A 27,165-nucleotide genomic window follows, 5' to 3' on the forward strand; every position below is an offset into this window, starting at 1 on the left:
ACGCTGCTTCAAACCTCAAAAGAAAAAAATACAAGGGAGCAAAATCTACTCAAGGCGGATAGCGACAAGAGTTCAGCAATCTACAAAGTCTCAAAAAAACAATACAGACCAAGAAGAAACGCCCACACGGAGACCTCAATACCATGTTCCATGATCCACCAACTTCAGATTCAGTACCGGCAGCATCGCCACTCAGTTCGACTCATTAACCCAAACGCTCTATCCGCTCTTTGGTTCTGCCGCCTTTGCGATATGGCGATCAGTGTCCCAGAGTCACGTATCCCACCACGAGCAACGCCCACAGTCCAAGCGCCGTCTTGCGGCCACCATTTCCACCTGCTGCTGCAGACACCTGGTGCAGGGTGGCGGGGACGCTCGTCCCGTTCGACTCGTCGCGTACGCAGCGCGTCATTGCGTCCAGCACCGGCGTCTTGCCGCCCTTCTTCGCCTCGTCCAGGTACTTGGAGGGCACCGCACACCACATGATGCACTCGTTGGCAATGTTGAGCACTTCGGGGTAGCAGCACTCGGCCACGACCTCTTTCGAATTGTCCTTTGCCGCCGTCATGAAGACGTTGAGCTTGTCCCAGGCGTCGGCGGGTAGTCCGATCTCGTGTCGCCCGGGATTGATTGGCTGGCATGGAATGTCCACCATGTTGATTTGTCGTTGGCTGGGACCAAGGGGAGAATAATATTGAAAAAAAAAAAAAAAGAAATGAGAGCAGTTGATGAGCGCGCTGCAGCAAAGTACTGTCTGCTCTCGCACTGTAGCTGAATGCGCTTGAAAGAGGTTTCAGAGTAGTGTCTGCAGAGTAGAGCGTGTCGAAACGCTCTCAGTTAAGGGCAGAGTGGAAAGGTGAGGACTGCGAGAAGTGATTTGGGTCCAGGACGAGCACCGACTACGTCATGACATCTTGGCCAGCACACTCGAGAGTGAACGGTCTTCCGCTGGTGGATCCGTGAACCGGGCTTAATGCCGCTTCTGATTCTATTCATCCGGCTGCGCTCTGCTTGCCTGCCTGTTGTTGGAGCTGCAGGGGTTGAATGGAGTGAGAATAGTTGGCGACAAGGCTGCATGGGTGCTTCTTGGCGACGAGTTCCGGCCCTGGTGCTCGCTGCTCAGGAACCACGGCGAAATTCATTGCCATTTTCGTATTTCAAGACGTAAAATTCAGGCCACAACTATGAAAGCGGCAGAAGCAAGTTGGGACATGGGTTGCGAGGGCCAAGTAGCCTGGTGCAAATCAGGCTTTGACCGACCTTCTCACGCTGCTGGGTGGGGTTGGGGTTATCATACAGATTGATAACTGGCAAGTAAAAAATATTTCGCTCTCTAGTAAACACAATGTCGGTGGAGAATATCATATAATGCGCAATATTCATTGGTCCATGTGAATCAGGCTGAGCTGGGGTTGTGACCCCTGTTGGTCTCTTCGTTAAGTACCTCGAAGAGAGCAATCAAGTATGTCTACTGGATGTATAACTCCACTTGATCTGATTAGATTGTTCTGCGGCTGTGATCGGCTTTGCTGGTCAAGCTCTGTCATTTGCATCTGTTGCTTACTGAGTATACAAGTACATGCCTGTTGTTACTCTCCATTCTCTCTCCCTCTCTCTCTCATGCCGTCTGAAATGCATTCATGACGACGAGCTACAAGGCACAAGGTTGGACAGATTGGGTAGTCCGTTTATGCGCGGCCATCGCAGGCAATGCCAAACAAATGCCAACGAGTCGGCCCCCGCTGCTTGCACACTAACCTCGGCTTGGCAACTCGGAGCCGACTGTTTCTGGAAAAATGGCTTGCTCAACGTCTGCGGACAGTTATGCTTGATATTAGCCTTGTGGATAGGGCCACAACTTTTTAGCTAGACCTGTAGACTGTCACCGTAGGCACGTGGCGTTCTTAAATATGAGATAAATCTTTCCAGGCCGGAGCATCGCATCGATTCAGCTCGAAAACTCCGATCGCAGAGAGGGATGTGTAAGTGCGCCAAACCCGACAGTCCTTCTTTGCCCCATGCAGGCACGGTGTCCCCTGCCCCGGTGGCGTTGAGCTTGAGTCGGAAAGGGAACGAGCCAACATCGGAATGTTTTGTGCGAGTACAATGTGATGAAGGCACAAAGAGCATACATGGTGGGCTTCAAAGCCTGATGCAGTGTAGGCAGAGAATCCTATGGCTCATGCCTCGGGAAAGCATAGTTCCCCGCCGCAACGAGGCTTCAAGTTTTATATTGAATTGTTCTTTCAAGTTCGATTTCAACACAAAGTTCGATACCGAATGGAAAAGCTGCCTCCATGGGATGTAAATAGTCTCTTTTTCTGAAGCAAAAGTATCCGAATGGCGTTGAATGTCGTAAAAAAAACTGGTAAGGACTGGGCAACGCGGCTTCGCAGGCTTGAGCGTGAACTAAGATAAATAGAACAGCCTTCCACCTTAGTTCTGCACCTTCGATATGACACAGGCAACATAAAGCACATAGAATCCGAGAACGAGCTCTATTCATCCTCTCAATATTCCGACTACGATGCGTCAAGTTGGTATAATCGCGGCATTCGCCGCATCTGCGGCTGCCAGAGGATTCGTTGTCAGACACACTGATGACCCTGAGCGCTATACAACTTGCTCTGGAGATCGAGGGTAAGCTGACTCTTCGTCTACAAGCCACTTTTCTTGCTCTTTGGAAGCTTTGTTCTCCTTGTTGGCAGTACAGCCCTAAAACTGATTTCTCTTCTCTTAGTTATCAAACAAAGGATGCGCTCGGAGCTAGTGACTACGTCGTCAATACGCTCGTCTTTGACAACGGCCGAAACTTGCTTCAGGATGAGTGCATTTACAAGCGTGAGAATACCACGATTGTCTCTGTCTGTAACGGTAGTGCCCGTAATCGAACCATCACTCGGGACGAGACCAAGCGTGGCATTGATCAGCTCATCAAGGACTGCGGAGCGGACGGCGCTTTCAGCGGCGCTCATGTCGTCAACAACCTGACTTTTGCTGCTTTCGGTATTTTTGGAGGCAACATGCTGAAGGGCGTGCCGGGAAAGCCTGATCCCGAGACTCCGGGTGGCGTACGTCTCTCCAGGACTTGATACTCTTACGCTTTCAGGTCGCACATATACTCACATCCATTTATACAGGTCTCGTCTGCTGCTAGAGTTGTCCGGCTGCGTGCCGATGATGACACCGACCCGTGCATGCCCATGACCTTTGATGGTAAAGAGCGTTTCGACTGCTCGAAGCCTGAGGGACACACTCTCGGGGAGGGCGGGGTTTGTGGAGATCCCGACGATGCGGACGACCATTGCGAGCAGTACTGCGAAGTGCGGCGCACCGGGCTCATTGGCCTGGAATCGACCGCCCCGGGTATCTACGGCAGATACACAGCGGCCGGCATCCAGGCTTCCATTGCCGAGGGGGAGTCGGTCTCCATCACCAAGGGATTCTCTATCGGTGTTGAGGGTATCGCCAAAGAAGTCATTGGCGCTGGTGTCAGCTTTGAGTGTCGGTCCTTTCCTTTTCCACCAACGGCCATGGGTATGCGCTGACATGTAGAGCTCTAGGGTCCATCGAAAAGACGGAAAGCAAGACGATCGAGCAGGCCGGAGAGACCAGTGACAAGTACGGCACCCGCTGGGTTTTCTTTGCCAAGTTCATCGAGAGCTGCGGTTCCGTTTCCAGAAAGAAGTGGCGCCCTGGTGTTCCCTGCCCCTTCCCTGACCCCATCATGTGCAGTCAAGACCCGGCCTACGAGCCTTTCTGCGAAGGAGAAGTAGAGACTCTGGAGAACATTTGCTCCTATACCCCGTACCTCAGGGATGGTAAACCCGAAGTCTTTTGGGTTCAGCGTGAGTTTTTTTTTTTCTTCATTCTTCTCTGATTTTTGGCATTCTCCCTTTGCTTCATTTGTGTGGGATCTTTCTCACGCAGTTTTCTACAGGATTTGAGGATGGAGAGGGCAATATTGTTCCCCTTGCCGAACAGACCAAGAGCTACCAGAACATTTGCAAGGAAGGGGGCGACCCCGATCGTGACGGTGAGTTCGAATGCAAGGCCAAGAACGAGTAGCTATATTCCCGAAATACTCCTTGACTGGGCGACTCTTGGCTGGCTCGTCGGCAGATTCAATTGTGATGCCTCGCACGACCGGAGCTTATGATGTTGCACTTTAAAACTTGAGCACAGAGCCTGTTGTGTAGCAATTGTCTGTTCGCACTACAAAATTATATAGGATACAGGTAAACTAAATGGAAACAGTCTCTTCCGCGTTGGTTCTTCCGTAACCGAGTCGTGACCGTAGTGGCAGGTCTCTCTCCTGTACGGCCTCTGACAGAATGATGTGATCTGGTAGGTAGCACGCCTAATAGCTCTCTCATTATATTATAACAAGGCGTTATGATAAGTATTCCCACTCTGAATTGTTTGACAGACATTGCTAGAGTATAGTGCATTTCGATTTTCTTGTATTTCATTAATACGCTGAAAACACTGACCCTTGAAGAGTATAAAATTCACTTATTGAATGCTACTCTTTGTAATATATATACGTATATATATACATATAAATAAGTATACATTATAAGTATACATGTTCTAACAAGGTCTACGCTTAATTAGTCTAACCGGATTCGGATGTCATCAACGTCACGTGCCGTTGCCGTTGCCTGATAGCTTTGAACCACATGCTGATTCCCGGATTCCCGCCGGCCCTTATTAAGCAATGCCGCACCTCGTGTGGGGAGCTGAAGGAAAACGCGCCCCCGACGCCACGCTGCCGCGCCACGACCTCGACTTCGTGCTAAATTGGCCACCTTGGCTTGAACTGGTAGTTTCCTGGGTACTCCGTACTTTTAGTAGCCTTGTCTTTTGTCTTTTCCTCATTTCCTCCCCCCCGTCTTCCATCTTGCATCTCCCCAGCTTATCGCATTTTCGCGCAATCCTTCTTTTTGCTCTCTCTCTTCTCGACTTCATATCCCTCCTTTGCATCAATCCACTTCTGCAGGGCGCGCTCCTACACAGCTTACTTTTAGCCCTTTCTCCTACCTCCCTCTCTGTTGCCTTGCCACAAGGGTCCTTTGCTCCAAGCTAACATTTTTTGCTTCCGCCAATACCCCTCCCCTTGATCCTCTCGCTTCCAAGAAATCAACTCACAGACACACATACACACGCACATTTCACAATGCGTTTCTCTCTAGCTACCGCCGCCCTCGTTGCGGCCGTTCCAGCTCTTGCCGCCGACGCTGCTGCCGACGGTCCTCTCGGCCAGTACAAGGCCCAGTTCCAGAACTTCCTCGGCAAGTTCACCGGCTACGTCGCCGACTCGGCCGTTGTCCAGGATGGGCCCGTCGCCGCCGTCGAGGCCAAGGTGGGTGAGATCAAGATGTCTCACCTGACGCTTGAAAACTGGAAGGAGACCCTCTATGCCCCCGTCAAGGACGGTTCTGAAATCCCCGAGGAGTGGTGGGTGTTTATCACTGGTCGCAACAAGACCTGCTTCGGTATGAGCACTCTTCAATTGTTCTACTCTATATAATTGCGATGACCTCTAACATGTCCCGCAGGCCAGTGCGAAAAGGTTGAAAAGGTTTTCAACGAGACAGCCGGCCGCTTCGCCGTCATCCCCAAGGCTCCTCACATGGCCATTCTCAACTGCGAGGATGAGCGTGTCCTTTGCAACTCTTGGTCCGCTGGCGTCGGCTACATCTGGGCCTTTGACATGCTTCCCGAGCCTGCTCCGATTGACATTTACAAGAGACGCCTCAACCTGACCACCACCACCGTCGATGACCTCGTCACTCTCCATACCAACGGCAAGAAGACTTTTGAGCTTCTGGACTCGTGGTTCCACCCCTTCAACGGCAAGATTGCTGAGCTCGGTCTTTCTCTCCCCGTCGGCTACGTCCTGTGGGCTTTCAGCCTCGTCCCCAACTGGGCTTTCATGCTGATTGTCTCCATGGTCAGCCGCACCATGATGGGCAACCGCATGCAGCCTCCTCAGCAGCGCCGCGCTGGTGGTGCTCCCGCCGCCGGTGCCGCCCAATAATTTCATTGACGCCTCGATTTTCGTCCTTGTCCTTTTTTTCTCGCGAAATATCCTATAATACAGTTTTTGATCGCTTTATAATGAGGAGCTCAAGCGTGCTCCTTGATTTCTTCCGGTACATCATTATTTTTCTCTTGGGACAATAAAAATTCGGGGGCCGACGATGGCGACGACTGATGATTTCCTTTTCGAATTGAGTCGCTGTCGGTGTCGGAGGGCCAGTGTAAGAGAGGGTTCCATGGGATGTTTCCAACTGGTCCATGATTAGATTTTATGCCGCCAGCCATGTCTCTCTTTTCCATGTTGGGTATGTGGCCATGTCTGGTAGGGAGGAAACGACCATGAATACAAGTCATTTTGGGTTATTATTGACGCTTCGCTTGCGATGTAAACTTGTCGTGTGGTACGCCAATGACTGCTTATGTCTGGGAGGCAATCACGTTTTGCGACTGCATATTTCTTGTAGATTTTCCAACCCATCAAGAACTTCGTTTGGTAATTGTTGGTTTGTAAGTTTGCCAGTGCGCAGGTCGCCCAGGTCGCCAATCGTCCGGGCGATGGCCTCTTTGAGGTCCGCTTCCTGCTGCCGCAGCTTGGCAATCTCGGCCTCGATCGCACCGGCCGCGCCGTCGAGCTCCGGCAGGATGCTACCAAGTGTATGCTTGGATTTCTTGGCTGCTGAATCACCTCCAAAGAGCTGTCCCACTTGTCATTAGCAAAAACGAAGAGGGAAAAAAAAATACCACGACTCCAAATATACATCTTTTTGAGAAGGGAGGCTTTACCCCTCGTCAGCTCTGCGCCTCCGCCTGAGACAGACTCGTAGAAGAGAGCATGAAGAAGGACGATGGGAGCGAAAGGAAAGGACACTTACAGCGCGGTCCATTTCCACCTCTCCGTCCACCTCCCAGTCCACCTCCTCGCGGCGCTGTCGCGCGACCGCGCGCCGAATCGCCGGCCCGCCACGGCTGGTCTCGAGCTCGATGGCGGCGGCGACGGCGTCGACGGCCTGCCCGCGCTGGGCGGCCAGGTCGAGGAAGAGGCTGCGGATGGGCGGGGCGGCACGCACCTCGCGCGGGAAGAGCGCACGGAACTGCTCCAGCGTCATGATGTTGGGCAGCCGCGCAGGGTCGAGGAGGAAGCTGGTGAGGAGCTCGGCCTCGGTCTCGATCTGCGAAGAGGAGGAGGATGACGCCATGACGGGCTCGTGTAGCGCGTTGTGTGCTTTTGGCGATTGAGAGGCGAGCAGTTGACGGGTACGATTTTTGCTCGTTCCAGTGGGAAGGGGTTTCTAGACTTTTTGTTGCGTGAGGAGGTGGGGGGGAGGGGGAGATCGGTATAAGTAGATGTAGGAGGAGTTGTTATGCCGATTCATGCAGGGTCCAAGTTTTTGGCGCGCGTGCGCCGGAGTTTGGAGACGCGTGCTTGGGTGAGCGGTGACGTTTTCTCTATGCGCCCACCCCCACCAACGGACGACTCATCGCGATGCCCGTCAGGCTTCTGGATTCAATGGACAGGATCTTCCCTTGTCTTTCAGTGATTTGGCATATTGAGCGCAGTCAAGGTAACAAGTCTGGCCCCTGTATTCCTGCCGAATGATTCAAGCAATCTAAATTAGTTATCTGCGGACACTATAAGCTACCTGCACCACGGAGCATTCGAGTAATGAAAGATGCGCATCAAGTTATCCATCATATCAATGACAAGGCTGGCGGAGCGGCATGAATATGGCTAGCTTGTTGCACCCAAGAATTGCATTTTATTTATTACTCGATTGACGGTCGACGCACGCTGGGGTGGCCGTTTAGGACACACAGGGAAATCTTGGGTACGCTCAGGTGCAGTGGGGGCTGGTACCTGGGCAGCTGGGCTACCGGCCAATCACTAGGGCTCTTTCCTCCCCAGGGCGGGAGGAGCCTGAGTGGCCCAGCAAAAATTCGCGTCGCGTGCGCCAGCGAAAAGAGGACCAAAGGGACTGCTGGGCAATTAACGCGAGTCGGCCAGTCACGTCTGTGGAAACCGACCTCTATCAGTACTCACCCAGTCGGCCGCCATCGCAGCAAGTCGCAAACAGCCACCCATCCGTTCTCCATCACCAGATTCCCAAGAGCGACTGGGGGAATTTTGGGGCCAACAAGTCTGTATGACGGCAACTGCGCTCAAGCACGGCCACGTAACTTTTGTGCATCTCATTGATACAAAATATTAGTACGCGAGCAAACAAGAACCTTTCAGAGGCTACCTGCAGCTTCTCACCTCTCACAAGGGGAAGAAGGGGACAGAAAGAAGAAAAAAAAAGAAGGGGGATACACACACATCACAGCAACCATGGCGCCCGCCCGCAACCCCCCCTCGCAGTTCAGCAAGGATGAAAAGGTTCTCTGCTTCCACATGGACATGCTCTACGAGGCCAAGGTGACCGACGTGCAGCCCGCGGAGAAGCAGGGCGACGGCTGGCGCTACAAGGTGCACTACAAGGGCTGGAAGAGCACCTGGGACGACTGGGTCCTCGCCGACCGCATCCGCCCCTTTGACGACGAGCACCGCGAGCTCGCCGCCCAGCTGCACGCCCAGCTCCGCCAGAGCATGGCCAAGAACAGCGGCGGCGGCGGCAGCAAGCAGCACGGTCCCGGCGGTGGTGGTGGTGCCGGTGGTGGTGGCGGTCCCGGCGGCGGTCCCGGCGGCGGTGGCAGGAAGGGACTACGAGGCGGTGCCGGGGGAGCCGACGCCTCGGGCCGCGGGAGCGAGGAGAGGGGAGGCTCGGCGGCGGCGGGCTTTGGCGGCGGGCGCGGCGCCGGTGGCGGCCGCCGCGGCAAGGACTGGGAGCTCGAGACCGAGGACGCCTTCCACGCCAAGCCCATGATCAACATTCCCGTCCCGGATCACATCCAGGCCATGCTGGTCGACGACTGGGAAAACATCACCAAGAACAACCAGCTCGTGCCCCTGCCGCACACCAAGCCCGTCGCCAAGATTTTTGAGGACTACCTCGCCTTTGAGCGGCCGCACCGCGAGGAGGGCTCCGCCAGCATGGACATTCTCGACGAGGTCATTGCCGGCTTCCGCGAGTACTTTGAAAAGTCGCTGAGCAGGATCCTGCTGTACCGGTATGTTTGGTCCACCGCATTGATAGTTTTCAGTTCCCTGTTCTTCTTTTTGCTGTTTATGTGCCTTTTTTTCCTGCATCTCTCGACGGTCCTGACAAATATCAAAGCTTCGAACGTCACCAGTACATGGACATTCGCAAGCTGTGGGACAACCCCGAGGAAAACGCAGAGTACAAAAACGTCTGCGACGTATACGGCGCCGAGCATCTCGCCCGTCTCGTCGGTAAGTTTACATGACCCTCTCTCACTCCTAACAAATCTGTCCCCGTCGAAGTCCCCTCTCCCCTCCCCTCTGTCTGCCAGTCCTCGAGCCTAATTTGCAAATCCAGTATCCCTCCCCGAGCTCCTGGCGCAAACCAACATGGACCAGCAGTCCGTGTCCCGCCTGCGCGAGGAAATCGGCAAATTTACCGTGTGGCTCGGCCGCAACTGTGAGCACTACTTTGTCAACGAGTACGAGACGCCCTCGCAAGAGTACATTGACAAGGCGCGCAGCTTCTAAAATGGGGGGAAGGGGGGGGAAGGCGGGTGAGGGACGTGTGTTTGTTGGTTCACGACTATGAAACCGTTTTTTGAAAAAAAAAGAAAAGAAAGGCAAGAGCAGTCTGCTTTTTCTTTCTTTCTTTCCCTTCCACTGCAAAGGAAAACTAGACTCATTACGGTTGCATTCAGTTTTGGCTGGCAAAGAGGGACGGGACGAGGGAGGGGTGATTTCCTTGTCACTATGGTGTTGAAATTTCTTCGTCTTTTTCTTTTTTTCATTTTACTAGGGAAGCATAGGAAACTGTTTTTTTCTTTTAGTCTACTGGTAGTGTACGAACATGCATCATTTACGGCATCTCTTTTCTTTCTCTGGAAGCATTGCTGGGTTTAATTCGAAGCCTAACGAGCCCGAATGAGTAAGAAGTGCTGATTTTGATATGTGTGAAAATTCTATGCTACAAGAAATGGAAAGATGACCCTTTCTCTCTTTCTCTCTTCCTTCGATATGCCAGTGATACTTGTACACGATTGTCAATCCGAAAACAACGACAAAGAAAAGATAGAAAACAAGGTCCATGATACAGTTGCCCTCTTGTTGTTGTGTTTTCCCCTTTACCTTTCCCCCTCCATTCCCCCCATATCCCCCCCTTTGCTTTTGTCAACCGCCTTTTGGGTCTGTCCGTCTTCATTGCCGCAGACGCTCCTCCGCCGCCCTGCTCTCCACGTAGAAGCCGGCGTCGGGCGTGCGCGCCGCCCGCACCTCCCTCTTGGTCAGCGCGCCCTCGACCTCGGCCACGCGCACCAGCTCCTTGACCCGGAAGATCATGCCCGCGAACTGGGGCTCCGCCGGGTGGAAGACGGTCTGCATCCGCCGCCGCAGGCCCAGCGCCGCCAGCACGCCGCGCGTGCGCTCCGGCAGCCCGATGGCGCTCCTGTGCAGCGTGACGCGAAAGTATGACATGATGTCTCTTTCTGTTGTTGTTTTTTGCGTGGTGGATTATATCAGAATCGTCTTGTCAAGATCCTCCGAGGACCGAGAAGAGAGGTGACCTCGTCTCTTTTTTTTTCAATCCGCCCCTGCTCCTTCGCGGTGGGACGGTGATGAGTTGGCCACGATTCGATTTAAATAGTTTTTTTTGGTGCAATCTTGTAATTCGAGAATCGCGAAATATGACGGTATGAAGGTTTCCTGTTTCGTTGTAGCTGCGTCGGCGCAATTGCTGTTTTCAGAGCTCCATTCTCGCGATGATGCGAGCGACCACAGGCTGGGTGGCAGAAGACGAGAATTTAGTCACGTGCCGCGATGATGGTAAGCTACCCGGCAGAACAGCATTCGTATCGCAAAATGGTCACTCTCTATTCAACTAAGCATGAGAATTTGAATTTACCCGCGGTCTCCTTTTTTATTCACACAGAGTTGATTGGTCTGACTCGGTAACACCAGTTTTATCTGAATCTCGCTGTGCGAAAAACCTGGTGTTCGCTGCCGCAAGTCGGAATGTCAATCGAGTGCTACGCAGATACTTAGCTACCAAACTCCACCGCCTACGTCACATATTTGTTCATCCCAATAGAGACAACATATAATCGACAAATATTGGATTAATTAGATGTTTATTGCGAGTTACCAGCGAACTTTGGTGCTACCAAGCAGCGTGTAATGGCCTACTTCTTCTTTCCAACATGCGCGCAAAGACAAGAGAAGGTTGACAAAGATTGAATTAATTACATGTCTATTGCGATTTACCGGCAAAACATGACTGGTGCATCGCAACGCATCGCCATGAGCCTTCTCCTGTACAGTAGTCTACCGTTCCCCTCCTTTATCTAATCACTTTCAATCATCAATGGTAATTCGAAACAAAAAGCAATGTGACGCTCGTGAAATTTCATCGTCAACCCCTTACATCTGCACCTCGACTCTGCCCTCGGCGCCAGGCCGGCCTTCGCGGAGGTTGGGGAGGAGGTAGGTAATATCGTCCCAGGGGTGACGATACAGACCAGTGCGCAGTCTCTTCTGGTCGAGGTAGTGGGCAATAAGACCAATGGAGCGACCGAGGACGAAGAGGCCGTTGAGGACACCCATTCCAAGGTAGTCCTCCGCCTCCTCGGGAGAAAAGGCACCGCAGTTGCGGAGTAGGTCAACGAAGCAGACGGCAATGCAACCGTCGACGTTGAGAATCAGGTTATCCTTCTTGGAAGTGGTGACAGTCTCGACAGCCAAGGCATAATCGAGGAGCTTGTGGCTGGGGAACTTGGCGAGGACGTACTCCTTGACAAGCTCGACACGCAGATCAGGGTTGTTGCGAGACTTGACACGGTGACCGATGCCGGGAATGAGCTTGTTGGCCTTGCGCATGCTGTCAACAAATTCACGGGGGCTCAGGTTCTTGTCAAAGGCCTTGGTGAACTCCTCGGCGGCACCGTCAAGGGCACCACCAAAGCGGGAGCCAATGGTCAGGAGACCAGAGACGAGAGCGCTGATAAGATCCTTGCCAGCACGAGTAGTAATAATGGTGTTCATGGCACCGGAGACGGCCGGACCGTGATCGGCAGTGAGCATGAGAACCATCTCAAGGAACTTGGAGGCGTAGTCGGGGAGTCTGCGGCGGAACCAGAGTAGAGACATGACACCGCCAATACCGATATCCTCTCTGAAAACGTCGGAGATGGGCATACCGGCGTAGAGAAGCTCCTGGCCACGGTCATCGGAAATAGTGGAGATGAAGGCGGCGGGCTTACGAATAAGACCAAGCTCCTGGGCCCAAGAGTAGTCAATGGGGATCTTGGGGACGACGGGCTCGGCCTGGGGCTGGATGGTGCCCTCCTTGACGAGCTTCTGGTAGAGCTCAGCGAGAACGGCGGGCATTTCTTCAAATGTGTTGGGGACGTGGAAGCCAGCTTCCTTCATGGACTTGTTCTTGGTGGCGGCGGTCTCGAGCAGAGAGTTGGCAAGGGCACCGGCGTGGCCGAACTGGACCTCGGTCTTGAACATGCTGGCGCAGGTACCGATAGCCCAGGCGACAATGGGCTTGGTAATGATGCCCTTCTTGACGGCATCAATGACCTTGTACTCCTCGACACCACCAACCTCACCGAGCAGGACGAGAATCTTGCAAGCGGGATCGGCCTGGTAGCGCAACAGGTGATCAATGAAGGTGGTGCCGGGGTAACGATCACCACCGATGGCAATGCCCTCGTAGACGCCATCTGTGTTTTGCGAAATAATGTTGTTGAGTTCGTTGGACATACCGCCGGACTTGGAGACGTAGCCGACGGAACCCTTGCGGTAGAGCTTGGAGGCGACAATGTTGTCCATCATACCACCAGTGTTACCAATCTTGAAGCTACCCGGCTTGATTCCACCCACGGTGGCGGGACCGATGATGGTGACGCCCTTCTTCTTAGCAGCGTGGGCAATCTCACGCGCGCGCTGTATGAGGCAGGATGTTAGGCGAGTGCATGATTTGGAAGAGCATTGGATGAAGACTTACGCGCTCGGGGACACCCTCGGCAATGATGGCAATGGTCTTGATCTGAGAGTACTGCATCAGCTCCATGGTGGAGCTGTAGACGGAGCGAGAAGAGGCAAAGTTGACAACGACGTCGACGTCGGGGTGCTTGGCCATGGCCTGTTCGGTCTGCTGGTAGACGGGAAGCAGAGTCTCGGAGGTGCCCCAGTACATCTTGCTGACGAATTGGCCACCAAAGGTGTAGATGATGCCGGCGACGGAGGGTGTCTTGCGCTTGCAGATGAAGTCAAAGTCAAGCATGCCCTGGACGGCTCGGGGCTGAAGGCCGTAGACGAAGCATCGCGTCTTGTCGTGGAAGAGAGCGTGCTCGGGGAGGGGGCTGAGGGGCCGGCTGGGAGCAGCGAAGCGCTGGATGTTGTCGTTGGCGGAGAGGCTGGCGCCGCTGCCAGTGGTGGTGCCCTGAGCCATTGTGAAGGAGGGTATGTGTGTGTAGATGTGTTGCGTGTAAAAGGTACGAACAAAGCCGTTCAAGGCCAGAGGTGGAAGAATTGAAGCTGTTGAGGGACGCGACTCGAGTAGTGAGCAAACGGACGAGGCAGGTTCCGACCAGGAAACTATTTTTGCCTGTGATGGCAGCTGACAAGGAGAAGCTGTTAATAGCTAAGCTTGGAAGACAGAGGAGGAAGAATGACAAGATGAAGCTTGCCAAGAGCCAAGATGGAGGAAGAGGGATAGATGGAGGAAGAAGAGGAGGTGTGAGAGAAAGATTAGGAGATGAAGGAAGCTGGCGGAGGATAGCGAGGACAGCTTCCGGGCGGTTCAACAGGACTGACCAGGACTTTGGCCTTTGCTGGGAGTGTTTGCCGCACACCATGAAAAAGCGTGTACTTGGGGGCAGCCCACCTTGGGGGAAGCAGTGAGGACAGCCCACCAAAGAAGCAGAGGCGGCGGGAGGGTCGCCCCAAAAAAAAGGGAGTGGAGTTAGGACCTTGTAGCGGATCCCTGAGAAGCCAGTGCTGGGTGAGTCGAGGAGGGGAGGGGGCCAGGGAGAAAAAAGAGTGAGGAGTACTTGGAGGAGGAGGGACAAGTAGAGGTACATGCTCCAACAAGGCGGTACGATGATGCAGCTCGGCTTGCAAGTAGAAGTAGGCCCAGGCTGAAGATGGTACCAGTATCACCGCTACGGATTAGCGGACCAGAGTGCGAGACGATGGGGCAAGCTTTCAACTTGGGTTGGGTGGGGCTCGACGAAAACAGCGCTATAGTCCACTGTAGGTTGGTATGCTGTGGTGATCTGACAGACAGCCAGGGCCGTACATAGGCACAACGCCAAGCAACAGCGGGAAAGAAGATGAATCAATAAAATCGTGGCACTCACTGGGCTGACTGTGGATGTAATTGGATGGGAATGGGAAGCGCAGCCGGCTTATTTCTTGCGTGAGGTGAATAAGATGGTCACTGCCTGGACTTGCAGGTACCTCCCTATCTACCTAGGTACCTAGCCTCTGCCTCCTTAGTTACCTAGGTACTCATCTGGCATGTACACGCAGAGACGTATCTGTGTAGATGGCAAGATGAGCGGTGTCGGTGTCGCGGCCTGTGGGTGGTATCGCTCGAGCGATTGCGGCTGTGTACCCGTACCAGTTGGGGCAATTTGTTTTTTTTTTCGCCTCCTTCTCCGCCTCCTCTTGTCTCGCAGGTTGGCCGGCCCGGGTAAAGTTGAGGCTAATAAAGCAAACCCTTGGATCTGTTGAATTGCTGCCACGCGGTGTGCTACTAAAAAAGTAAGTAGCATGCCCGTAGGTACGGAGTAGTACTGTACTGAGTAGGTAGTACTCAGTAGCAACAGCAATGCGATGGCTTGCTGCAGCAGAGGACCCTGTCCCGCCGCGCTAGTACCGAGACTGGATTAGTGGGGGATCCCAAAGCAAGCTGCGACAGCGACAGCCATCTTGCACCTTGTTGGTGGGCTGCCAAGTTGCCAAAGGAAGAAAAAAAAGACAGGGGACGGACGGAGGAGGGGGGAATGGTGTTCACTTGGTCCGTTGTCGGGGGCGCCGTCTTGGAGATGCCAGAATTTCGAATAATACCTCTTTTGCGCCCATAATAATATACCGTGTATCCGCAACGCGAACAAGAATCAAAGCTCTCGCACCCGGGTTTCAGTGTCGACGACTTCCAAACCGGCATTCACCATGGAGTAGCTTATTCCCGTCTTGCTCGGCTCCCCAATGTCTTGCTGATGTTTGCCAATGCACGGCATGCCATGACGTCCCCCCTCCCTTCCCGTGTAAGCTGGTTCCCCTAGGTACTTGACGGCTTGAGCCCAAGTCGCAGCGCCCTGTGCCTGGACTCGGGCGGCGCTAGCGCGTAAGCTTCACTGCCAGAGGCTGCCGAAAGAGGCAGTCTTTGTGCCATGTAAGAGGGTAGCTGCTGATGCGTGTAAGAGCTGCCAGCTGCACTCGGCTGAATAGTGTCTTGTCTTGTTCTTTCTTTTTTTTTTTAAAAAAAAATCGCAGTTAAATAGCAGCGTAGTGTGATGGCATCTTGGCTTACACGCCACCTGGGAGGGCAGGCACGCCAAGCTGCACCGAGCCTCGCAGCGGCGCATCCACCACCACATCAGCAGTGAACTCTAAGCTCAGCTCCCTCGTGAAGGAAGTAACGGCCAGCGATAAGCCAATGGCGCGACCGGCGTTGAAGAAACGGATGCACATGGTCAACAATCATCACAAATGGTCAAGCTGCCATCAGCACATAGATTTCAACGTCGTTCAATTTTGTCGGCGCATGTCAGAGAGAGGCCGCGACTAGCAACGAAGCCGTCCAGCCTCGGTGATGCTGGCGCTGACATGGCAAGGGGGCTTGCAGGTGCCGTTCAAGCCGCTGACCAAGGAAGACGCCGCGCCGCGGAGGCTTGCTGCAGATATGGGCAGTCTGGGGTAATTCTCTCAGCCTGATCATGGACAAGAAAAGAATAAGAATAGAATCGGATAGAAGCAGAATCAGCTTGTTGTTGCTGGAAACGTGTGCTGGTAATACGGTTCATTTCAAGCCCGTGTCGCATCCGTATCCACCGCCGTAATTCGTTTTCGCTTTTCTCCGTCCGCTGTTGCGCGATCTCGCTTTGCCGCGCCAGGGTGTTTTTTTTTTAAATGCGAAATCGGGAAATTGAATTGTTCTCCTGTCAATTTGTTGGTGGAACCCCGGTTTGGGCCAAACTGCGACCCTCGGCGGGTTCGGGGCAATGCGCAGAGTGTGCGAGCTTCGGTGGCCGCCGAAAAAGGGACACAATATTCAGGCAGTCCTATCCGCGGCGTATTCTTCTTCCACTCCTCACCTTTTCTTCCTGTGTGTGTGGCTGTGACCAGTATTCTTGTCGTCGTCGTTGTCGTCGTCACGGAGCCAGACAGCCTCAACACTGCTACCATCTGTAGCCTGTAGGTAACCAGTAGCCTAAAAGGGGTGCGCCAGCCAATCTGTTTGTCTGGCCAGCCTGTAGGCCTGTCGCTCTGTCTGGGTCGGAAAAGATGCCGGCCACTGCCACTGCGGAGCCGGCCAGAACAGGCACCACAAGCCTTCTAGCGCTGATCCACTTGGCTTCTCAACCGCTGGGGAGATGTGCCCAGCAAGTACCGGTACTTATCCCAAAGCTTTTTTTTCTTTTTTGTTCTTCGCAGACACCTCCTGCCAATCCATCCCACTGTTGGCGGCAACCCTGACAGTACTCAGTAGCAGCAGCACAAAGCTGTCGTCACTGTCGCTCTCACCCACCAAGTCCTCCACATCCACCAGTCCACCACCCACTGACACCACCCACCAAGACTCTGCCCCTCTCTGCTCCTGCGCTGACCGCCTTGAGCAATCCCCTTCCCAAAAGTGAGCCCAGTCTGGTGGTTGCCCAGCAAAAAGTAAGGGTAGCTGGGCAGACCCAGAGGGGTGGTTTACCAGCGCTGAAGCTCCCCCCCAAAAATATCCCAAACGGCACTGCTCGCCCCTCTCGGACAGCTGCACGCCGCACCCCGTTCGCTCGCTGCACACTCCCAACTGCACTAGAGAGCTCTCTTCCCCCAAATTTTTGTGTCCGCTGTCGTCTCGCCTGCTTGCCCGCCCACCTCTTTTCTGCCACCATCCCGAATCTCATCACACTTCCCTCCCACCTCTTCCGTCCATTGACTCTTGGTTTGCGCTTCACAATCCCGTCCTTCCTCCAGTCCATCGTGCTTTGTGCAGTTTCAGACGAACCTTTATTCATCTTTCATCTCGTCATCTCTGCTTTGCAGCTTCCTGCTACTGCTGCTGCTGGTACGTTTGTCCCACTGTACCTGGCGAGCTTCCATTGCTGCATCCGTGTCGTACTGCTTGGCTTCGTTGGTGCCATTGCCTCGCCATTTGCTTTGCCGCACCATGCGCTCGTCTTTCCCGACCGTATTTCTGACTTCCCACAGATCCAGTTCGAACCTTTCGAATCCAATCTTCTTCTCCGCCACTTCTCACATCCCACCTAACCGCACACCTCTACCACAATGTCCGCCAAGTCGATCTTCGAGGCCGACGGCAAGGCCATCCTCAACTACCACCTCACCCGGGCTCCTGCCATCAAGCCTAGCCCTCTTGCTCAGCCCACCAAGCACAACCCCCCCGCCAGACTTGCCTCTCTGCACTTCCCTGAGGACGCCAACGTCGAAGACGTCCTCAACCAGGCCGAGGTCACCTACCCTTGGCTCCTCCAAGACGGCGCAAAGTTCGTCGCCAAGCCTGATCAGCTCATCAAGCGTCGTGGTAAGAGCGGCCTTCTCGCTCTCAACAAGCCCTGGTCTGAGGCCAAGGCCTGGATTGCTGAGCGTGCTGGCAAGGAGCAAAAGGTTGAGCACACCAGCGGTGTTCTCAGACAATTCCTTGTCGAGCCCTTTGTCCCCCACCCCCAAGATACCGAGTACTACATCAACATCAACTCTGTCCGCGATGTAAGTTTTGTTGTCGTTTTGTCGTTGCTTTTCCTTTGGCCCTATGCAGGTGCCTTGGCTGATTCAGCCATGGCCGTTTGCTGGAGGCATCATCATTGGCAGTACATGGGGCGGCCAAAGCATTCACAGCCCAACAAAATCAATTGGCAGAGTTTTGTTTCTGCTCATCCGGAACAGACTCCTGTTATATAAGCCCACGGCTGTCGGCTGATGAGATTTTATGTGGGCTGCCTTTTTTGGTGTGGTGCCCCTCGTAACGTTCATCCGCCACGGACGAGCGGATGTCACGATGGAGAGGGTCCCAGGTCTGCACAAACACCCCTGTCTCGATGAGCCACGGCTCAACCCGAAACCCACAAACGGCGTACCTGCATTGGCCTCGGGAATATTAATGTTTATTTTAAGTAAAAGAAAAGGCTTGTGCTAACTGCTTTTGTTCTCCCCATAGGGCGACTGGATTCTATTCACCCATGAGGGTGGTGTCGATGTTGGTGATGTCGACGAGAAGGCTGAGAAGATTTTGATCCCCGTCGATCTCGCCGAGTTCCCTTCACACAAGGAACTTGCTGCTACCCTTCTCAAGAAGGTTCCCGAGGGTGTTCACAACGTTCTCGTCGACTTCATCATGCGCCTCTACGCCGTCTACGTCGATTGCCAGTTCACATACCTCGAGATCAACCCTCTCGTCGTCATCCCCAACGCCGACAAGACCTCTGCGGAAGTTCACTTCCTGGATCTCGCTGCCAAGCTCGACCAGACGGCCGACTTTGAGTGCGGTGTCAAGTGGGCAATTGCCCGCTCCCCTGCTGCCCTCGGCCTCACCAACGTTGCTGCCGGTGCCGACAAGGTCAGCATCGATGCTGGCCCTCCCATGGAGTTCCCTGCTCCTTTCGGCCGTGAGCTCACCAAGGAGGAAGCTTACATCGCCGACCTCGATGCCAAGACTGGTGCTTCCCTGAAGCTCACTGTCCTGAACCCTGCCGGCCGTATTTGGACTCTGGTTGCTGGTGGTGGTGCTTCCGTCGTCTATGCCGATGCTATTGCCTCGTCTGGCTTCGCCGACGAGCTTGCTAACTACGGTGAATACTCTGGTGCTCCCACCGAGTCTCAGACCTACCACTATGCCCGCACCGTCCTCGACCTGATGCTCCGTGCTCCTACCTCGGACAAGGGCAAGGTTCTCTTCATTGGTGGTGGCATTGCCAACTTCACCAACGTCGCCAGCACTTTCAAGGGTGTCATTCGCGCTCTCCGCGACTTTGCCCCCCGTCTCATTGAGCACAACGTAAAGATCTGGGTCCGTCGTGCCGGCCCCAACTATCAGGAGGGTCTCAAGAACATGAAGGCCGCCACCCAGGAGCTCGGCCTTGACGCCAAGATCTTTGGCCCCGAGATGCACGTTTCCGGTATCGTTCCCCTTGCTCTGGTCCCCGGCAAGTGGGAGAGCAGCAATGTTGAGGAGTTCAAGGCTTGAGAGAACGGCTGATATTAATGGGAGAAAAATTGAGACAATGAAACCTGGGCTGCGCCTTTGGTTTTTCTAAATGTTGTATTTTGCAAGCTAGACCACTATGAAGGCTGGGAGTTTTGACCTTGACATACTGGATGATACAAGCGGGGGAAGGACTTATGTAAATGATTCTGCGTCGCAGAATATGAGTATAACCGTAATAGACATTGCATGACGATTAATTTTTTTGAAGCTTCTGGGCCCATGCAAGTGACTTGATGTGATGCTACTCGAGGTGACGTGCAACTCTGGACACTTGTAGGCGGGAGGTTGCAGATGCTGGAGGTGCATCAGTCTGAACCACTGAGCGGGTTATAAGCATGAAATGGAAGTAAAAAGACGGGGAGAAGGCCATGGAAGAAGAGCCAGAAAAGAATGGACAGAAGAAGAGAGGCTCAAAGGAGACCAACCGGAAACAAAGTTTCTATAAGAAGCTGCGGTACACGATGGCTGGAGGGGGAGTGCTGCTTCTGTACGGAGTACCGGCACCGCATCTTTTACCCCCATTTGCAAAGTACTGCGCCGTCCCAGTTGGTGGGAGTGACGATAAGTACTGAGTAGAGGGAATTTTGTACAGAATAGTCTCTGTTCTGTGAAGCTATGACCGGCATTGTCAGCTTCGATCCGGCCCTCCCTTTGCTCTGGCCATCTTCGCAGTACATTTCGTCTTCACAGTCCTTTGTAACGCCCGCATTTTTGCGATGCTGCCTCACTGTGAGAATTTTGGTGTCGATGAGAATTTTGGTGTCGAGATCTTTTGTGCTCATCTTTGTAGTGCAGTCGTGAGCATTGGAGAGAAGATACTTGCCACCCACTCTTGTCGTAGAGTGTCGTCGTTGATGCTTGCTGGTAGGCCATGCATGCGTGGTTTAGGGCCAGCTTGAGACTGTGTCCAAAGAGCGGAATTTGGTAGTCGTAATCTGAAGGGAACTACATAATACGTTCAGAGGTGAAAATTCATACCTAGAACGACCGATTGGTCCTGGCGGCTATGAATGGTAAGCTTAGCGAAAAGCAGACGATGCTAAATTCGAGGTAACTTGTTGTAAAAGAAAAATGATGGAAATAAACCAATAAATTGGTATGCAGTTTACTCCAGGAATATATTATTTGAATAGATTCTTTCCATAGACGGCCGGCTGATGTCCATAGATTCAAGTCGTTAATGAATGCCCAATCTGTACTTGTGTTGAGCCCATCTTGGCATCGACAGCCAAGCCGGTTAAGCGGCCCGTGGCTAGCGCCCTCTTTACAGCCATTGGCGAAATCCGTCTTTGTCGCTGTTTGAGCGTTCTCTAAGGAAAAGCCATCCGTACTTTGCGTCATACCAGCCGCATCTTTTTTCATCGTCCAATGCCAGGACACGTATTAGCGGCCTTCGGCGCCCCCGAGTAGTTCGCGTGTACCAGGGTAAGTACATACATAGCTGCCATGCTGCCCCCTTCTCCCTGCGGAGGCGAGGCCATCTGGTTGACGGGCTGTCAGATCACGCCATAGCGCACCCTCTTCATGTCACCACGGCCTTATCAGAAGCGTCCCTGCACGCGCAAAATATTTAAAATTTCTAGGGCAAGAAGCGCAATGATCCTTGAGAGAAAAAAAACGCGTGTTGACTAGCTGCAGAGGAGGTGGCTAGCTCTCCGCGAACCTTATCCGTCACATAGTATATGTATAGCTAGCTACTCGGAAGCTACGCTGCAAATTGACTTGTCGCTCACATCTTCTTCTCTCTCATCACGAACCTTTTGTTTGCTACAGAAAACACACAAGCAGTATGGCTACGTCTTTGGCCCAAAAGCCGAACTTTTCGGACGACGGTGCCGAGCCGCGAGAGAGCCACGGCGGCGGCGGCGCCACAGACGATGGCGTTGGCAACCTCACCTTTGACCAGTACACGACGGGTGGCATGGGCCGCCATCTCGGCGTTGTCAGCACAACATTTCTCATGTAAGAACTGCGATTGCAGCGCAAGAGTCTCATATGAACGGTCTCGAGGAAAGGGAGGGTTGGGGGGGTTGGGGGGGGGGGAGGAAAGAGGGCTGACTGGCTACGCAGTGTCGGCCGCATCATCGGAACGGGCATCTTCTCGACACCGTCTGCCATTGTCGCGGGCGTCGGCAGCGTTGGCGCATCCCTGATGCTCTGGGTTCTGGGCCTCTTGCTGGCGGTTTCCGGTCTTTGCGTCTGGCTCGAGTTTGCGTGCATGATTCCGCGCAGCGGCGGCGAAAAGGTCTACCTCGAGGCCGCCTACAGACGACCCAAGATGCTCATCACGACCGTCTTTGCTGTCCAGGCCATTGCTCTGGGCTTTACAGGTAAAATCAACACCACATCATTTGCCCTTTTTTTTTTCTGTTTTTTGTTTCTGTTGGTTTTGTGTTTCGAGTGGCTGACCACCTGAAAACAAGCTTCGGGATGCATCATCTTTGCCTCCAACATTGTCATTGCGGCCGGGCGCGTGGCGAGCGAATGGGAGAAGCGCGGCATCGCCCTCGCTGTCATCGTCTTCGTCACGCTGATCCACACCTTCTTTCCTCGAATCGGTGTGCACGGCATGAACTTCTTCACGGTTCTCAAGATTGCCTTGCTCATCTTCATCGTCGTCACCGGATGGGTGGTGCTCGGTGGCGGCGTGTCGAGCGTCCACGATCCCCACGCCAGCTTTCGAGACGCCTTTGCGAATTCGGCATCATCCGGCAATCCATATGCCACGGCACTGTTTAAAGTGTTAAACTCCTATGCGGGGTGAGCTCTCATTCAATATGCCAAAATAAACTCGAAATACTAATCTCCCCACCCACTCACCACCCCCAGATGGTCGAATGCCATGTATGTCCTCAACGAAGTCAAAAATCCCGTTCGAACAATCAAGATTGCGGGACCTCTCGGGCTTTCCATTTGCGGTGTCCTATATCTCCTCGCCAACGTCGCCTACTTCGCCGCAGCAACCCCCCATGAGGTTGCGCAGAGCGGCACCACAGTCGCCGCCTACTTCATGGGCAAAGTCTTTGGCGTCGCGGCCAAGCGCGCGCTCAGCGTCCTCGTCGCCCTGTCCGCCCTGGGCAACGTCATGACGGTCACATTTGCCCAGGCGCGTGTCAACCAGGAGCTTGCCAAGGAGGGCGTGATCCCGTTTCCCCGGTTCTGGGCTTCAAACTGGCCGTTTGGCTCGCCCTCGACCGGCCTTGTACTCCACTTTATCCCGTCCTTCATCGTCATCGTCGCCATCCCCTTTGGGAATGCGTACAACTTTATTCTCGACCTTGAAGGCTATCCCGGTTCCGTCATCAACTTCCTCGTCGTCGCGGGCCTCTTCTACCTCCGCTACAGCGAGCCCGACACGCCCCGTCCGTTCAAGGTGTGGTGGCCGATTGCCGTCTTTTTCATGCTCGGCCAGGCGTTCCAGCTGGTCGCGCCGTTTCTTCGCCCACCTGGCGGCAAGGGAGACACGCCGCCGTTGCCGTACTGGCTGTACTGTGTTGTGGGGATCGCCCTCTTGCTCGCGTCGGTGGTGTACTGGTTTGTCTGGTGGGTGGCAGCACCAAAAATCGGCAAATATGATCTGGTTCCGCGAAATGAACCTCTGGCAGATGGCACAAACGTCGTTGTTTACCACCGGGAGCCTAGAAAGTTTGAGGATTCATGAATGGGCCAGTTTAGCTTACTCTATATATTCTAGAAACAACGATAAATATCTTCATCGAGGACATGGTGTTATGCGAATCATGCAAGGATCTGCGGATCCATCGTCAACCCTTCTCTGCATGGCATAGTCGACAAATCCTACATGGAGCAGTCTTGTCAAGGTCGCGTGCCATCTCAATTAGCGATGGATCTCTTGTAAAGTAATGAACTATGCGCCATTAAGATACACATACCCCAAGTATCCTCCTAACCATGCCACTAGATAGCCAGAGCATGACTTTTAGAAAGCATTGTTTCTACTGCAACTCCTGTCCTCCGCGAGCGACGCTTGGGAAAGGGACCACACTGGCGGTTTTCAAGCATCGTAATCTACTGATTGCCTGGACAGTTGCGGCCGTAAAGATCTCCATCTCCGAGACTGGTCATCTGATTCCTGAGCCTGGCACACGGGCTCGTCGTGAAGAAAGCGGCTACCATCGTCCTCGCGAACCTTGCACGACCTACAATTGTCCTTGTGGCGGCAGAGAGACCGACACCCGGCCAGATTTGTCAACGGTGTGCAGCATGAGAAAGTTTCTGGCATCGCCGGGGATGCCGCACGCAGACAGTCGCCGGTCGTTGAGCGTTGCGCTGCTATATACCTAGTCGCAGAACCTCCTTCTGCGGTGGGAACGGATGTGTGGTGACCCTTGCTCTTCTCTCCCTAATACTGCCGAGGCGAGGAAGTGTTGTCTCAAGAAACAGCATTGCTTTCAATCAAGCTCCCCTAGGGCTCCGGTATCACATTCAAACCACGCCTTAGTGAACCCACAAACGCCGCATTTGGGAACGAAATCGCTGGGAACAGGGCGTTTGTAGGTCACCAAAGATTCAAGTTCCAGTTGTATCGTCGCGATTCTTAACCTGTGGCTCCGATTGAAAGAAAAGCCGGCAGTCTCCGCTGGATATGCAGTGTTCGTATGACGGGACTTACCATTCCTATCACGAGCAAAGTGGGAGTCCGTAATGGCTGTGTACGTTCAACTCCCAGGGATAACAGTCTCCATCGCCACTGATACCGCACCAGGGGTTTTGCAAAAGATTCTGGGAGTATCGCAAAGAAAAAGACTGCCGAAAGAATGATATTTTCATTTCTCCGCGCCAAAGATAAATAATGTTCGTTGCGAGAGGAACGATCACCTCCGAGGGTAATAATCGACCTGTACTTTGTCACTGCCTCAAGGAGAGTTCTCAGCTCTTCGCAGTAACGGCTTGTACTTTTAGACACGCAATAAGTAGTCAGTATCATTTACCATCACTATGACTCTGACATCAAGATGCTGGCCGTGGCGAGTGTCATCACCCGAAACATGCATTCAAGTCGCTGCTACCCGAAACATCAGGCTGGATAGCGTTCTTGCCTAAAGAGTAGCCTTTTTGTGATGGTCATGCGGCATGACTTAGACATTTTTGAATGATGAAAAATGACCCATTTACATGAGTGTAGAGCGCCCCCCGTACCGTCTGTGACAACGGTCCAAGACACTGTAATGCTGTAGTATAGATGACTAAGAAGTATAGATAGATAAAGAATTTTCTTATATAAGACATGATACTGTGCGTAGTCTCGTCAACGAAACAGAAGGTGATGAGTGGATGCTTAGATGCGTAGAGATGGAACCCTGGGTCTCGCGATAATCGTTGCTGGGCTATCGGGATTCTAGGGCCGACGGTCGCGGACATGACGAGACGAGACACTTCTGTATATTATAGACGGAAGAAAAACTTGCAAACACCCTTGTGTAATTATGGACCAGCCCGTGACCACTCCGACTTCAGGATTGTGCCCTGTCCACACTGCCCTGCATACTGGTCAGATTGCGTATTGCGCCGCTCGAAACATTGTCCAACACAATCAACGGCAACGTATGTTACCCCGCAAAACTTTCCACACGGACAGCATCCAGACTTACGATGGGTACTGAGTACAACCGGTCGATGGGGATCAGAGTCCAGAGTCCATCCTCATTGGGTGCATCTTCGGCGCCACAGCAAACAACGTCACACATGATGCGACAGCACACTGGCAACCGGTAATGATTGCAATGGAACGAGACAACATTACCTGGAGAGATAATTCAAACTAGGCTAAGCTATAGTAGCGAAGGTTTTTGTCCAAGAGGACGCAAGCACGCAGTTAATATTTCAAAGTTTTAATCCGCACAGCCGTTATTCCACGTATTTTGTGAACCATGTCTCCCGGTTGACCCATCGCTACGTCTGCACCGTCATGATGGGAGCTTTATATGGCTATTAAAGAAGTAAAACCGCCTATTCTAGCGCGTCCCACTGATGTTGATGAGAGAAGAAAGATTTATGAATAACGGAAGTTATGCACCGCCCACTCTCGGTTGTCCAACACCGTAGACCCATAACCTTTATTACGAAATGGCCATCATAGCACGAGTACCCGTGTCTCGACGTCTCTGTTACTGCAAGAACTGTATGAATCGAGAGGTTCGAGAGATGAACTTGTGACTGATGATTGCGGCCAATGACATGGGGCACTTTCCTGGTTTTGCAGGCTGTTGCACCTCTCTTGGAACCGTCATATATACTTATGGAACGTTGTTTAACACGTAAAACGTTTTTGCCGTGCTCAACAACGCGAAAACATTCAAGTTGGGCAGATGGTAATGTAGAGGAAGAAAACGTAGGCCGCTTCTTGTTCGGCGGTGCCTGAACTTGGTAGGGCCGAGATCCTCATCATGATGGGGTTTCGACGTAGCAACGAACCCAAACAAGTATCTGCCGTTTGGTCCGTTAATTGGTGAATATATTGGGCGTAAGCGAATTGTCTCCGTTTTAATCCCAAGACTGGGGCCTTGATAGCCCACCAATTTCTACAAAGACACAATTCCGATCTTGCTAGGTCCAGCTTCTTACATGAGCTAGCAAATGCACCGAGTCAACTAACATGGTTGTTCGCCAAGACTTTTCAGTAATTGTAAATATAAAAGGCTCGTAAGACACAGAAACTGAGCCGCATCCCCTGTAGTATTGTGCAACACCACTAGATATCTTCAAGATGAAGTTCTCTGTCATTTCCGCCATCCTCCTCCCTCTGGCTGCCGCTGCTGCAACTCCCACTGTAGAGGTGGCCGCTGCTGCTGCTGCTGCTGCTGTCCCCAGCCCAGTCCAGGATGGCATCGCCAAGGACTGCAAGACCTACTACAAGGCCAAGCCTGGCGACAGCTGCCAGAAGATTGTCAACGATTACGGAGTCTTTACCTTTAAAGACTTTCACAAGTGGAACCCCGCCGTAGGCAAGGACTGCGAGTCCCTGCTCGGTGGTTACTACTACTGCGTCGGTGAGTTGATTCCCGAGCACTGCCAGTTGTTGGCTGAGGGATTGGAATTATTTTCTTCCAACAAACGGGTACTTACTCGGAAACAGGCGTTCCTGGCACCCCCAGCAGATGCACGGAGAAGCACCCCACGCCGACGCAGCCCGGAAGCGTCTGCAAGTGTGGCCAATGGTACAAGGTCAAGAAGGGCGACAATTGCCAGGCTCTCGAGAAGAAGTTTAAGATTTCGGACAAGGATTTCCACAAGCTCAATGGCGGACTCAACAAGGACTGCTCGAACCTCCAGGCTGACGTGAACGTCTGCGTCAAGGCTTGAGCGCGATCAACAAAAATATGGATTTAAATTACTAGATGGATGAATGAAGAACATTGTTCAGACTTGCTTGGCTGCTTGTTGGTAAATTGGAACCACAGTTGGCCAAACCCTGGCTAGACAGTCGTAGTGCCATCTGTGTAGATCCGTCGATCCGTAGCCGGCGCAGGAAACGGGCTTTCCCGAACTTAGCAAGAACATGAGCAACAGCGTGCTCCCAGTTGGCGAGTTTGCCGCCACAAACTCTTCATTTTGCTTGCCGCCCACCAGTGGCCCC

General features: G+C 53.1%; 10 protein-coding genes across 10 annotated transcripts; 6 read left to right on the plus strand and 4 right to left on the minus strand.

The window, feature by feature from the left end:
* Positions 1–259: 259 nt before the first annotated feature.
* Positions 260–655, minus strand: V2A60_009863 (uncharacterized protein; the record flags this gene model as incomplete). Its single annotated transcript, XM_083261127.1, has 1 exon — positions 260–655. One exon carries the CDS (start codon positions 653–655, stop codon positions 260–262), a length of 396 nt encoding a protein of 131 aa, XP_083117253.1.
* Positions 656–2,527: 1,872 nt separating this feature from the next.
* V2A60_009864 (uncharacterized protein) lies at positions 2,528–4,068 on the plus strand (the record flags this gene model as incomplete). Its single annotated transcript, XM_083261128.1, has 5 exons — positions 2,528–2,640; positions 2,741–3,071; positions 3,141–3,504; positions 3,564–3,848; positions 3,941–4,068. The coding sequence occupies 5 exons, from the start codon at positions 2,528–2,530 to the stop codon at positions 4,066–4,068; spliced, it is 1,221 nt and encodes a 406-aa protein (XP_083117254.1).
* Positions 4,069–5,179: 1,111 nt separating this feature from the next.
* Positions 5,180–6,043, plus strand: V2A60_009865 (uncharacterized protein; the record flags this gene model as incomplete). The annotated part of the gene is made up of 2 exons (XM_083261129.1): positions 5,180–5,498; positions 5,562–6,043. 2 exons carry the CDS (start codon positions 5,180–5,182, stop codon positions 6,041–6,043), a joined length of 801 nt encoding a protein of 266 aa, XP_083117255.1.
* Positions 6,044–6,479: 436 nt separating this feature from the next.
* V2A60_009866 (Cnl2/NKP2 family protein-domain-containing protein) lies at positions 6,480–7,241 on the minus strand (the record flags this gene model as incomplete). The annotated part of the gene is made up of 2 exons (XM_083261130.1): positions 6,480–6,740; positions 6,918–7,241. 2 exons carry the CDS (start codon positions 7,239–7,241, stop codon positions 6,480–6,482), a joined length of 585 nt encoding a protein of 194 aa, XP_083117256.1.
* Positions 7,242–8,371: 1,130 nt separating this feature from the next.
* V2A60_009867 (MRG-domain-containing protein) lies at positions 8,372–9,652 on the plus strand (the record flags this gene model as incomplete). Its single annotated transcript, XM_083261131.1, has 3 exons — positions 8,372–9,150; positions 9,258–9,373; positions 9,480–9,652. 3 exons carry the CDS (start codon positions 8,372–8,374, stop codon positions 9,650–9,652), a joined length of 1,068 nt encoding a protein of 355 aa, XP_083117257.1.
* A 666-nt stretch (positions 9,653–10,318) lies between these two features.
* V2A60_009868 (mitochondrial 54S ribosomal protein uL30m) lies at positions 10,319–10,594 on the minus strand (the record flags this gene model as incomplete). The annotated part of the gene is made up of 1 exon (XM_083261132.1): positions 10,319–10,594. The coding sequence occupies one exon, from the start codon at positions 10,592–10,594 to the stop codon at positions 10,319–10,321; it is 276 nt and encodes a 91-aa protein (XP_083117258.1).
* A 942-nt stretch (positions 10,595–11,536) lies between these two features.
* On the minus strand, positions 11,537–13,574 carry V2A60_009869 (citrate synthase-like protein; the record flags this gene model as incomplete). Its single annotated transcript, XM_083261133.1, has 2 exons — positions 11,537–13,066; positions 13,128–13,574. 2 exons carry the CDS (start codon positions 13,572–13,574, stop codon positions 11,537–11,539), a joined length of 1,977 nt encoding a protein of 658 aa, XP_083117259.1.
* Positions 13,575–17,632: 4,058 nt separating this feature from the next.
* V2A60_009870 (uncharacterized protein) lies at positions 17,633–19,547 on the plus strand (the record flags this gene model as incomplete). The annotated part of the gene is made up of 2 exons (XM_083261134.1): positions 17,633–18,073; positions 18,522–19,547. 2 exons carry the CDS (start codon positions 17,633–17,635, stop codon positions 19,545–19,547), a joined length of 1,467 nt encoding a protein of 488 aa, XP_083117260.1.
* Positions 19,548–21,357: 1,810 nt separating this feature from the next.
* Positions 21,358–23,229, plus strand: V2A60_009871 (uncharacterized protein; the record flags this gene model as incomplete). Its single annotated transcript, XM_083261135.1, has 4 exons — positions 21,358–21,530; positions 21,639–21,898; positions 21,992–22,328; positions 22,398–23,229. 4 exons carry the CDS (start codon positions 21,358–21,360, stop codon positions 23,227–23,229), a joined length of 1,602 nt encoding a protein of 533 aa, XP_083117261.1.
* Positions 23,230–26,295: 3,066 nt separating this feature from the next.
* Positions 26,296–26,891, plus strand: V2A60_009872 (LysM peptidoglycan-binding domain-containing protein; the record flags this gene model as incomplete). The annotated part of the gene is made up of 2 exons (XM_083261136.1): positions 26,296–26,578; positions 26,665–26,891. The coding sequence occupies 2 exons, from the start codon at positions 26,296–26,298 to the stop codon at positions 26,889–26,891; spliced, it is 510 nt and encodes a 169-aa protein (XP_083117262.1).
* Positions 26,892–27,165: the final 274 nt, after the last annotated feature.

Source organism: Cordyceps javanica, chromosome 7 (genome assembly GCF_051103115.1).
Source record: "Cordyceps javanica chromosome 7, complete sequence".
NCBI lineage: Eukaryota > Fungi > Ascomycota > Sordariomycetes > Hypocreales > Cordycipitaceae > Cordyceps > Cordyceps javanica.